Here is an 11,514-nt window from a genome sequence, read left to right on the forward strand (position 1 = left end):
CCGGAAGGCATCTTCCGTTGCGCTGGGGCTAAGAGGGCAGACAGGAGGCCTGGAAAGGCAGAATTACCTGAGCAAGAGCCATCTAGACAGAGACACAGACATGGTTCCTGAAAACTGAATCAGTAGGCCTAGTTTCTAATCACTTCATGCACTCATCTCTAGCCAGGCATGGTAAGTCAAGGTTTGGTACATACAGGCTGGAAGTGGATAATGTTTATAGTTATGGTTGATAGAGATGACAGAGAAGGGGCTGAGTCCATGTCTTGCAATGTAGCAAAGCCTATGTTCAAAATATGTACCGAGCAATTCCATGTGTTCTTGTTTTCAGCCAGTATTCCCTATTAGCATGAATTGGGAATGCAAATAATGTAGTTATTTGAACTGGTTTTAAATTATTGCTTATCGAGTTTCATAATACCAAATAAAACAAAGTTCTATGATTTTTAACAGAAGTCTAGTTTTAGAGGAAAGTTTTCATACTGTGCTTTTGGAAATAATTGAGCAATATATAATCATGTTTTGTTTTGGTTTTTTTCTAAAGCAGTTTAGTATAAATACATTGTCACACGTTGAATTTGGCAAGCAAATCTAAAGCTCTCTTGAAATTTTGAGGATGGCAGAGCTGTTGCAACATGGCTGATGGGAAGCTTAAATATAACGTGGCAAAGAAAATTAAACTGAAGGAGGAGTATTCTACTGATGGGCATTACTATACGTATGTTTTTGTAAAGCTATAAGAAAAGACAATTATAGATTACTAATCAGAGTAGTCAGGTACTGCATACCAAACTTCAAGAACAGTGATAGCACAAGCCAGTGCAGAGATGAATCTTACATTGGTACAAAGGAACCGGCAATACTGTGATTGGATGATTTGATGTGAAGGTTTTTTGTCTTATCAGTATTTATTCTTGAGTACATCTTTAAGCATATGTGTGGAAAAAAGCATGTGATTGTCCCACAGCAAACAGCAAGCTGTGTGACAAATAGAATCAATCAGGGAGGTCCAGGATTTTGATGTAATTAGGGTTTGGGGGCAGGGGGAAGGGGGACATATATTGAATGGTCAAGTAAAGACAGCAATAGCAACTACTGCTAAATACTTTTTTTTTTTTTTTTTTAATGAGCCAAACCCAAACATTTGAATGAACAATGAGTAGACAAGATTGTCTTCCTCATGATGCACATACCTGTAGAGTCTGGCATAACTGTTTCCTGGGAGGAAGATTTGCTCTAATTCTTCTTTTGTGGTTTGTTTTTTGTTTTGTTTTCTTAGATGAGCCTTTAAAAACAAGTATAAAACCACTGGAAGGTATATGCCACTGTTGTGTGTATATAAATTTTACCAGTCTGTGGAGGAAATAATGATTCAGACATATACTTTATTTTTTATATGCTTTATACTTTGCAGTTTGCCTAGTCTGTTTCTATTTTTTTTTCTCCAAAGAACTGTTACACATAAGTAACCGCTGTTGCACTGCGTAGTGCAAAAGTATAGGAACGTTCCAACTAGTTTTGAGTATTATAGATAAGGTACCAGAAACCTAGGAAACAGAGTAATTGAGCCTTGTTAGAGGACACCCCTAAGGTATACTGCTGCTGCTATCCAGTCCGTCTGCTAACCTGATGCTAATTGCAGTCTGCATGCCGGTGTATGTTCTGATGTAGACCTAACTGCAGAGAGGATTTTAAAAAAATATTTCAGACTAAAAATGGTGAAAAGGAATATAATACATGCCTCATTTCATTATAACAGAAGGAAAATCAGCTGGCACATTTCTTTCTACATGGTGACATTTAAAACTACTTTAAGAAACAGCACATTTGTATGCTATTAAGTATCACTTTGCATTTAATTCTTTATGGTTGTGACTTTAATTCTTACTGCCATTCAGTGATATGACAAAGCCTTAACAGTGCTGCTTTCTGAAGGTCAGTGTAGGAAACTGATGAGTGAGTTTTGAGTATCGTAAGATTGTTCTGAGGATGGCATGATAATGGTTTCATCCATCAGCTGCTTTGTCATCACTGAAGAATGAAGAATTCCATACTTAGTTGTGGTTGGTACAGCCTTTGTCTTCTTACTTCATCATCGTTTGAGAGTGTGCTCCTTTTGGTGTAGAGCAAATAATTGCTTTGGTGAAGATAGAGCGGTGTTTGGGGGATTTTTGTTTGTCTTGTGGGTTTTGGTTTTGGGAATTCTTTTGTGACTGGAAAGTTTTCTGGGATTCTATGCCAAGGGATTTTAAAATTTCATTCACACTCTTCAAAATTTCATTAAAAAACAAGCTTTCCTTTGCTTTCATTCCATTACCAGTATAGTTCTCTACTAGCATTGTTAAAAAATCTTTAGGTTTGGTTTTGGTTTTGTTTTTTTTAATAAAAAAAAAAAGCCTAAAAGCCTGGCTAACATTTTTTTGTTGTTGTTCTGAAATACTGAAATTACTAATGTTTTTATTGATATTTACAAACATTTAGCTGAAATAATGCACTTACCTGTTTTGAGTAGAAATACACCATCTGCTGGCAGGCCGATTTAATAACACAGTATGCCAATTTAGAAATGTCTCAAACTCAGTTTCAGAAGGTCAGCAGTTTTAGAGGTAATTCACCATCCTCTGGAGGGATTTCTGAAAAATGTATGCAGCTGGAGGTCTATAGTGCGGTGGCCACTTGAGCCATGTTTGTGGTCTGTGAGGGGAATTTAAATTGCTAGGACTTGTTTTTGTTCTTTTCTGGTTTGGGTTTTTGTTTGGCTTGAATTTTTTTTGTAGAATATTATTTTTGGCCTGTGTGGAGAGTAGTGCGGAAAATGCAAAAAAGAATGTGATGCCTGAAAACTAGAAATTATCCTAGGCTTAATTAATATTTTTGTAATATTAATGACAATAGTGCTTAATTCTGGTGAAGCAAAAAAAAAAATCTACTGATCATGCACACCTTCTTCAACCCATCTGCAGATGGGACTTGCACAAATTAATTTCCAGAAGAAATTAAAAACCAAAAAGGAGTGGAAAAATACAGGAAGAATGAGCACTTTGATAAATGAGGAGCAAAGGAGTGAAAAGGCAAGCAAAATACCACAAAAAAGTGATAATAGTTCTAATGGTGAATGTACTTCCTGCAAATGCTGCAGTCATATTGAACAAATACTGAATTATTAAAGGAGTAGTTCTCTGTGTGGAGGCTGCTTTCTGGCTGTTTCTTTGTGCAGTTAGTTGATGAAGGGTCCAGCAGGTGGTACCTGGCTTACAGAATTAAATTAAAATGGAATTCTCCTTGCTCCACAGAAGGAGACTGATATGTTACACTGCACAGATATGCACCCCAGTTGCCACTGGGGATAGAATGGCATTAGTCACTATAGCGGTTTCAGCATTTCTCCTCTGATAACTTAGTAAGTGACTGCATTCTGAATGTTCCACAAACCACAGGTAAGAAATTGTCATGTGTAGCACAGAGGTAGTGATTCCATCTTCTGTATAATTATCTGGAAAAAGAAATGACAGGTAGTGACTGACGTGTCCTCTCTGAGAATACAAATGGCATAATGTTATATTTAAAAAAAAAAAAAAAAAAAAAAGTGGTGTAGAGATGATTTTGTAAAGAGAAGGTCTTTCATGCAAGCAGTGTATTATACTGGTGATTTCTGTAGTAAGTGGAATTATGTAATGTTTATTAGCATCCATTGAATAAAACTTTTTTTGCTTCTACAGGAGTTACTAAAGTTGATTATGGGGACATATCATCACGACTGGGACTAAGGCGCAAGCTCCAGTGCAAGCCTTTCTCCTGGTACCTGGAGAATGTTTATCCAGATTCCCAAATTCCACGCCATTACTTTTCTCTGGGAGAGGTAAGATTTTTATCCTACATATTTATCTACCCTATGTAAAGTACATTGTGCAGTAAGTTGTTTCTACTCTGAACTGAGTAGTGGAAACAAGTTGCCTCCAGCAAAGTTCAAGTATCTTGCACCTGTGTTCCTGTTACCTGTAAAATGATATGTCTGGCTTCTTAGTGGGGCAGAACATTGAACTTTGGTATATAGTACTGTAATTTCATTGCTTTCGCTTTTTTACTACAGTACTAAATGTCAAACAGAAGGGCTTTAGATATATTCTGTCAGAACTGTATAGTTATGGATAACTTTATACAGAAAGTTCTCTGTGTAGAGTATGGTCAGAGTTTTGCTTAAAAAACTAAACCAAGTCAAGCAAGGGCTTTGCCTCAAAACTGTTCTGAACTTTACCCGCAGAACCTTCATCAATGACCAGCAAAATCCAGTGATCCCTAAGCCTTGCTGGGCATCTCTCTGTTTTTTTCTTTTAAATTTCTTAAGGGACCGTGGAGGTAGTACAGATGATGATGTCCTAAATAAGTGGGCACCTACTCTCCCCTACAAGTCATGTTGAGCCAACCTATCGAGCCTGTTGTTAGGGTGATTTTGTACTGTTTGGTTTTAAAAGAAAGGCTTGTAACAAGATGAAGCAGGCATTCGTGCTGCTGCATGACTATCAGAGACTTGATATTCATGCCTGTTTACTATGTAGTAATGCAGGGATTAAGGTTGTTACTCAAGAAGAGAGGAAATTGAACCCAGTCACCTGTGATTTCAAAGGGAATTAAACCCACTGTGCCTAGGAGAGTACTTTAAAACTTTTGAAGGTTTTGGGCTGGAGACTCAGTTGTGTCCGTTCTGTTGTAGCCGAGTCTGACCAAAGGGTCCTCAAGATGGAAACATCCCTGAAAGAAAGCAAAGAAACAAATATGGTTCTGTAACCTGGTAACTTGAACATTTGCTTGGGAGATTTGAGTCTTGGACGGTGGTCTCTTATTGTAGTATGGTTCCTATAATTTACATTTCATTCACATAACCTCTAGTGTATAGCAGAGAGAACTGGTGCTGATGTGGTTTGATACGGACCTCGTTCTCTTCTAAAAATAACAGCCTTTGGTGATGTGCTTTTTTTTTTACTCTCAGATAAGAAATGTGGAGACAAATCAATGTCTGGATAACATGGCAAGAAAAGAAAACGAGAAAGTTGGAATCTTTAACTGCCATGGAATGGGTGGTAATCAGGTGACTTTTTTTTAATTACCTTAATGTATTTAAATATTTGGAACACTACTTCTTATTGGGACAATTCTTTGATTCTGTCAGTAGCTATCTTTAAAATACACTTAAAGTTGTAAAGTTTAGGAAACCCTCACTGAAGAAGATGCCTGTAAGAGGAAATGCATGAGGAGGTTTGTTGGTGGCTTGTTATTTGTATGTTTTTGAGGCCTGATTGCAACTGGTTGTAGATCAACTTTCAAGTCAAAAGTGAAATGAGGGGAGGAGGAGACTGCTGTAAGCGAGACTTCACCTTCTGTAGGTTCTCTGGGACTGTCTTCTGGTTAGACCGACTGTCGTGGTTTGAGCTTTGAGCCTAGAGGGCAACTGAGCACCACGCAGCTGCTCGCTCACCCCTTTCCCTCTCAGGAATGGGAAGGAGAAAATAAAATAAAATAAAATTAAAGGCTTGGGAATTGAGATAAGGACAGGGAGGGGTGACTCGCCTATTATGGTTACAGGCGAAAGACAGACTTATTAGGGGAATCAAAAGAACATCAGTTTAATTCAAATACTAACAACACTACTATTTAACAGAGTGGTACAGTGAGAAGCGTTGCCATACCTTAAAAACACCTTCCCCCCTACCCTGCTCCCTTCTTCCAGGGTTCAGTTTTATTCCCCTCTCTACCTTCTCCCTCCCCAGTGGCACAGGGGGCAGGGAGTGTGGGGGTTACAGTCAGTCCAGCGCTCCTTCCTTCTCAGGGGGGAAGGCAATGACTTCTCGCATTCTTGCCCTGCATTGACGTGGTGTCCCTCTCCTGGGAGATGAGTCTTCCATGAACTTTCTCATAGGTCTCCTCCTCACAGCTCCTCCTTACAACTACCCCTTCCTTCTCACAGATTTCCCTTCTTAAATACGTTATTGCAGAAGTGTGACCACTGTCGCTAATTGGCTCGGCCTTGGCCAGAGGTGGGTCTGTTTTGGAGCCAGGGGAGCTTCAAGAACCTTCTCACAGGGGCCAGTGCTGTAGCCCCCTCCCCTGCTACCAAAAACCCTGCCCCACAAACCCAGCACACCTCCTGATTGACATCATTACTTAAAAAACCCAACCCTGTACCTGAAATGCTGTTTTTAAAGTATGTTTTTCTGAGTGTCAGTTCTGGAATTTATTTTACATTTGGTTTTTTGTTCTACTTTGTCAGTAATTCTTGATTAATTGTTTTCCAATATACAGAGATTACCTGTGTTGGGGATCTTCCTGTTTCTATGCAGGAAGCAGTCTGCAATTCAAAAAAAAAAAAAATTGTCCATTTTGACTGAAAAGCTTGTTCATACGGTGTTTATTAAAAAAAAAAAAAAATCTTTCTATACATGCTGAAGGGAAAAGAAAAAAAAATATTTAGTGAATATTAACAGAGTAATGAACAAATGTTCCTTCTGCCCCAAGACTCTGTTAATGGAACTTTTGTTTCAGTTCCTGTCATTCTTTTTCTCTCTAGGTTTTCTCATATACTGCCAACAAAGAAATTCGGACAGATGATTTGTGTTTAGATGTATCCAAACTCAATGGCCCAGTAACGATGCTGAAGTGCCACCATCTAAAAGGAAATCAGCTTTGGGAATATGATCCAGTGGTAAGTTTTCTAATGACTTGTGACATTAAAATGAGACAACTTGGGTTTTTACGTGAGCCTACATATTCCAGTGTGGGACCACTATTTGACAGTCAAAATGGGAAACAAAGTCAAGATTATGTTCCCTCTGTAATTAATTCATGGTGTAGTCACTCAGTGGGCATCTGTATTGATTTAATCACCTGGTGAGCTTTTAGAAGAATATTTTCAATGTGCTTTTGGATCCTCTGAGGAAAGGTAGTCTACTAGTGTACTGTTGCGTTACGATGAGATTAACAATGGAAAAGTGTTCCAGGTATCTACTGGACCAGTAAAAAATAACGCTGACAATCTTGTGACAAATTCAGCACCTGGTGAATTATGTCACACAAGGTTAGAAGGAAATATTTCTTCTAATTAAAAAAACAGCACCCCAAATTTATAAGGGAGATTTTACTTTTCTAATCGTGGTATGTTTAAGGTACAGATGCTTAAAACAGCTTTATTTTAATCATTCTCTTGTACATAGTGTTGAAATTTATTTTGAAGCTCATATGTTGAACTGAGAGATCTAGAAATCACTGTCTGTTGATCCGTTCATCATTAATTTGATTTGTAAGCTCTAAAAACCATTTTGTGGTTGAGTAGTTCCGTCAGGAACTCTGACTTGTGTCGTGGCTAGTTAGAAAAAAAGTAGTTCTCAAGCTTGTTAATTTAAAATCAATTATTGCAAAAGACAGTTGCGAGAATTTGTGGAAGAAGTATCTTGCCATTGTAATCAGGTTGACTATTTTATAAAGAGAACATGTAGATATTTAGCTACTAAAAAGTTATTTCACCAATTTAAAAAAGAGGGAGAGGGGAGTGATATTTCTAACTAAACCAACTTGCTATAGATTTTAGGAACTGAGGTGTTAACAAAACCTGCAGCCTTTAAGACTAAAAGGAAGTATGTATGAATGATGATTTTTTGATTAAGATGGCAGTTAATGTGGAAGACAGCGGCTCTCTACTAGCATTTCTGCACAGTGCTAGCAGCTGCTGCTGGGATATTGAAGAAAGCTGTTGAAGGCTTTCAGAATTAAATGTTAATTGAAACTATTAAATATGAGACTTGGGAACCATTCATTCTTGTTTTTAATAGAGTTAGTTTACCTGGCTTAGGTAAATAAGATGAGCAATATTACTAACTGCAGTGATTCACCAAACAGCAAGTGCTTTTTATTTTGTTTCTACCTTATCGATAGCAAGAACACTGCATCTTTAGACACCTAATTGCAATAGCTTGTCTTGCAGTGATTGCCACAGACTGTAAAACAGACTTTCGCTGTGTCTATCCTCAGCCGTGAATTTGGTTGTATCTGTTTTTTCTCTTTATTCTGTCAGTGGAAAATGTAGGCATAATCTTCAGAACTTTACTGAAAGCTGGCTGATAAAGCACAAAAATAAGTTAGAGAATATTTAGCAAGAACTCCTGCCCTTGAAGTTGGGTGATTTTTCTATAGTTTTTTTTTCCTTCTGCCTCTGTTCAGGAGGTGTGTAAGAAGCTCCTGTCCCTTAATGTCTACCAGGAAGAAAAAGTGTGGGGCGGGGGGGGGGGGCGGGAAGGTTTTGTGTTAGTTATTTGTCTACTTCAGTCTGTTCCAACTCCCTTCTTCATTCCTCAGCTGCTGTGAGGAGCAGCAATGCAGGAGATTGATGATGTGCTCAGGTTTTTGGTTGTGTTGTTTTACTCTCTGCTGCTTGTGCACGTAAGGCCTGTCTGTTCTGCCACTCTTCAGTCAGTCCTGTGCCCTGGTTGTGCTGCTGAGAGAGAGAGGAAATACTGATAGTAATGCCTGTCAGTACCATAGGCAAATTGATGCACTGATGAGTATCCATAGTACAGTGGCAGGAAACGCAATTTTCGAAGATCTCTTCTCCAGGAGGATAGTGCCGAGGTAGACAGAGTGGTGTATGGAAGATTGCATAAGTAAGATTAGTAGGTGTTGGAAAAGATATATACGTCTGTGAGGTTATACACATCTTTTTTATAAAAGAATGTACTTTTTTAGAAGAACATAGTGCTAAAAGAACATAGTGTAAGGTTGGTTTTGTGTCCCTGAGAAAAAAATTGTACTTTTGAATACATATTTAATGTGTTCATTCTGATCTGATCAAAACTACTGTTATAACTAATAATTGAAGTTGTATATCTTACCAAACTTTAATTTCTAACTCCCCAAAGATCCCTAACTCTATAGTCCTATTTAAGGAACAGTTGATATTGCTTGATAAAGAACGTGTTTTCAAAGTTCAGACTGTTCTGTTTTTCATTAAGCACAGTTGTTAGTATTCTACAACATCAAATAGCATATTTAAGTGTTCTTTAGGATTGGGATCTGGAGCCAGTAACCGAGGGGGCCTCGTCTCGTTCCTACTTACCTATGGAAGAATTTTAATGGCCACCAGAATCTTCTTGGTTAGCTTATGCCTTCTGACTTTTGTAAAAACTAATTTCTTTCTCTTTTGTCTTCAAGAAATTAACCCTGTTGCATGTGAACAGTAACCAGTGCCTGGACAAAGCCACCGAAGAGGACAGCCAGGTACCCAGCATCAGAGACTGCAACGGCAGCCGCTCCCAGCAGTGGCTGCTTCGCAATGTCACCCTTCCAGAAATATTCTGAGGGGTTCTGAAGAAAAGCAAGGATTGACTGGGCTACCTCGGCTGATGCTTTGGCTACACTGTCTGTTAAGTAGCAACAGAAGAAACTTCTGCTCGGCAGAATCCACAGTTCGTCAGCTGTTAGAGCTCCTGCGGCTTCTCAGTAGCTGTGAACCAGCCTTCCTGTACGAGGATGTGAAACTACCAGACATACTAGTGACACTGCAGCCACTGATGTTTACAAGATCAAAAGAGTTTCTTCCAGCAAATAATTTAGGGAACATTTGGACAGTGGAAACATAATCAGTGAAATAGTCTCTCTGAAGAGCTGCATATCGTTGTAGTTTGCTTGCACATCAGTAACCTCTGCTGAAAGTGCTGTCGTAATGAAGAAAGCTCCAAGAATTGGGTTTTTTTCCTGGTTAGCGGTGGTAACCAGACTACTAAACGTAGATCCACAGATAAATGAGAGCGCAAGCTGGAAACCAGATTCAGTAACGTGAAATAAGATTTCTGTGGCTTAAAAACAAAAAGTAAACAGGGTTTAATGGAAACTAAATCAGAACTATGAAAAGTACAATTTGTTATAGTGAAGTATCAAATTTATATGTAGATTTTATACCTTAGTGGGGGAAAATAACCAAGTCAAGGCAATTGTTTCTCTTTTTCAATTGTGTGATAGTCCATAAATACTATTTTTTTTTTTTTCCTGGTGACTCTAAAATTATTTTGGGCGTAAACAAAATGAGCATAAGAATAAACTTAGCTCTTGAATGTCAGATCAACTTTTTTCATTTTTTAAATTTTAATTTCTTGGCTGTTGGAATTGTATCTTTTTATTTCTGTCTGAAAACTGGAGGTTAACATACTGTCTAACTTTTTTTTTTTTTTTGGTCCAGACCTGCCGTTTCAGTTTATTCTTGGGTCAGTCAGCTTATGGACTTTCATGGCCAAACAAAAGATTTAAGTACACTTTGAAATTAAGTTAACTTGATGGAATACGCTTAGCGCCCAAGACTCATACTACTGTACTGCGGTTTTGTTTTCATAGCAATAAATCTTTTGTTCCTTGTTCGACTTCAGTCATCAGAAAGCCAGAAGAAAAGATACATGATTTGGGTAGCAGGAGATTGGCAAAACTGAAGGTTTTCTGGAATCCTTTTTCACTTCATATTCAGATGTGCTTCATTGTCAAGTGCATATTTAGATTAGACTCTGAATTGTAATGTTGATCTGCTGCTTTTTTTCTAATAAAACCTAAAGAAAAATAGCTAAATTGGCATGGTTTTTAAAGTTAACATAGCCAAAAGTAATATGACTGTGTCATTACATTGGTCTGCATTTTTAAACTGAATTGCCTTGTTTTGTTTAAGAAAAATCTCTGTGGGTTGATCTTGAAAATGAGCCACGGAACACTCAGAGTATACACTGAATTTTCTTTTGGAAAGAAAAATGAAATTTGCTTAACGGAGAGGATATTTTTATGATAAATGTCATTGGCCAACTGTCCTGTAAAGCAAATTAAACCTAGACTCCTGTAAAAATTGTGTGGGATTATATTTGGCTGTTATGGCCATTTTAGGTTTCTTATTCCAAGTTGCTTTAGTCAGCGTTATCTCCATTAATTCTGCAACAATACACAAGAGTTTTCATACACAAAAGCAGGGGAAGTGTTAACAAATTGCAGTACTATGTTACTACTTTAAAAATATACTTAAGGTGAGGTGGGATTAATATCAGATAAAACATCTAAATATCTAACTATCTTTCATTGACCTCTCTTTTCATAAGATAGCCCTGCAAATTTTACGCGGTCAGCGTGGATTTATGAAAGTAATGGTGTGGTACATTTATCAGAAAGATACTGAAGTCTGCCAAGATGACTTTAAAAAAAAAAAAAAAAAAGTTTTAGTGGTTGTGTGAGAAGACTTACTGGCTTGGTACAGTCAGTGAAGAGGGTGGGATGGGTGACTGTCATCATTTGTAACTGATGCATTTTCTTGCTCCTTAGATACTCTGTGGTCCCTCTTGCTTTTATACTGTTTCTGAAGTACAGTTTGTGGTTGTCTGATACTGCATATTAGCCACCAAAATGCTGTTTTCAGTTTTCTGCTGTGTACCAGTGGACGATAGTTTGGGTCATGTTTTGGATTTTAATTAGTTTATAGTAGCAAGCTAGCAGTTTCCAGGGTAGGGT

General features: G+C 37.9%; 1 protein-coding gene across 3 annotated transcripts in view; it reads left to right on the forward strand.

Annotated features, from left to right (window-relative positions):
- The window catches only part of GALNT1 (polypeptide N-acetylgalactosaminyltransferase 1), a 114,294-nt gene extending 103,433 nt beyond the window's left edge, over positions 1 to 10,861 (forward strand). For all 3 annotated transcript variants that reach the window (XM_042797882.1, XM_042797881.1, XM_033010719.2), the window contains exons 10-13: positions 3,717 to 3,856; positions 4,985 to 5,083; positions 6,560 to 6,694; positions 9,193 to 10,861. In XM_042797882.1, the coding sequence (XP_042653816.1) occupies positions 3,717 to 3,856; positions 4,985 to 5,083; positions 6,560 to 6,694; positions 9,193 to 9,339 (521 nt within the window). In that variant the 3' untranslated portion in view covers positions 9,340 to 10,861. The remainder of the gene's footprint in view (positions 1 to 3,716; positions 3,857 to 4,984; positions 5,084 to 6,559; positions 6,695 to 9,192) is intronic.
- The last annotated feature ends 653 nt before the right edge of the window (positions 10,862 to 11,514 follow it).

This window comes from Tyto alba, unplaced genomic scaffold, assembly GCF_018691265.1.
Source record: "Tyto alba isolate M040663 unplaced genomic scaffold, T.alba_DEE_v4.0 Super-Scaffold_27, whole genome shotgun sequence".
NCBI classification, from domain to species: Eukaryota; Metazoa; Chordata; class Aves; order Strigiformes; family Tytonidae; genus Tyto; species Tyto alba.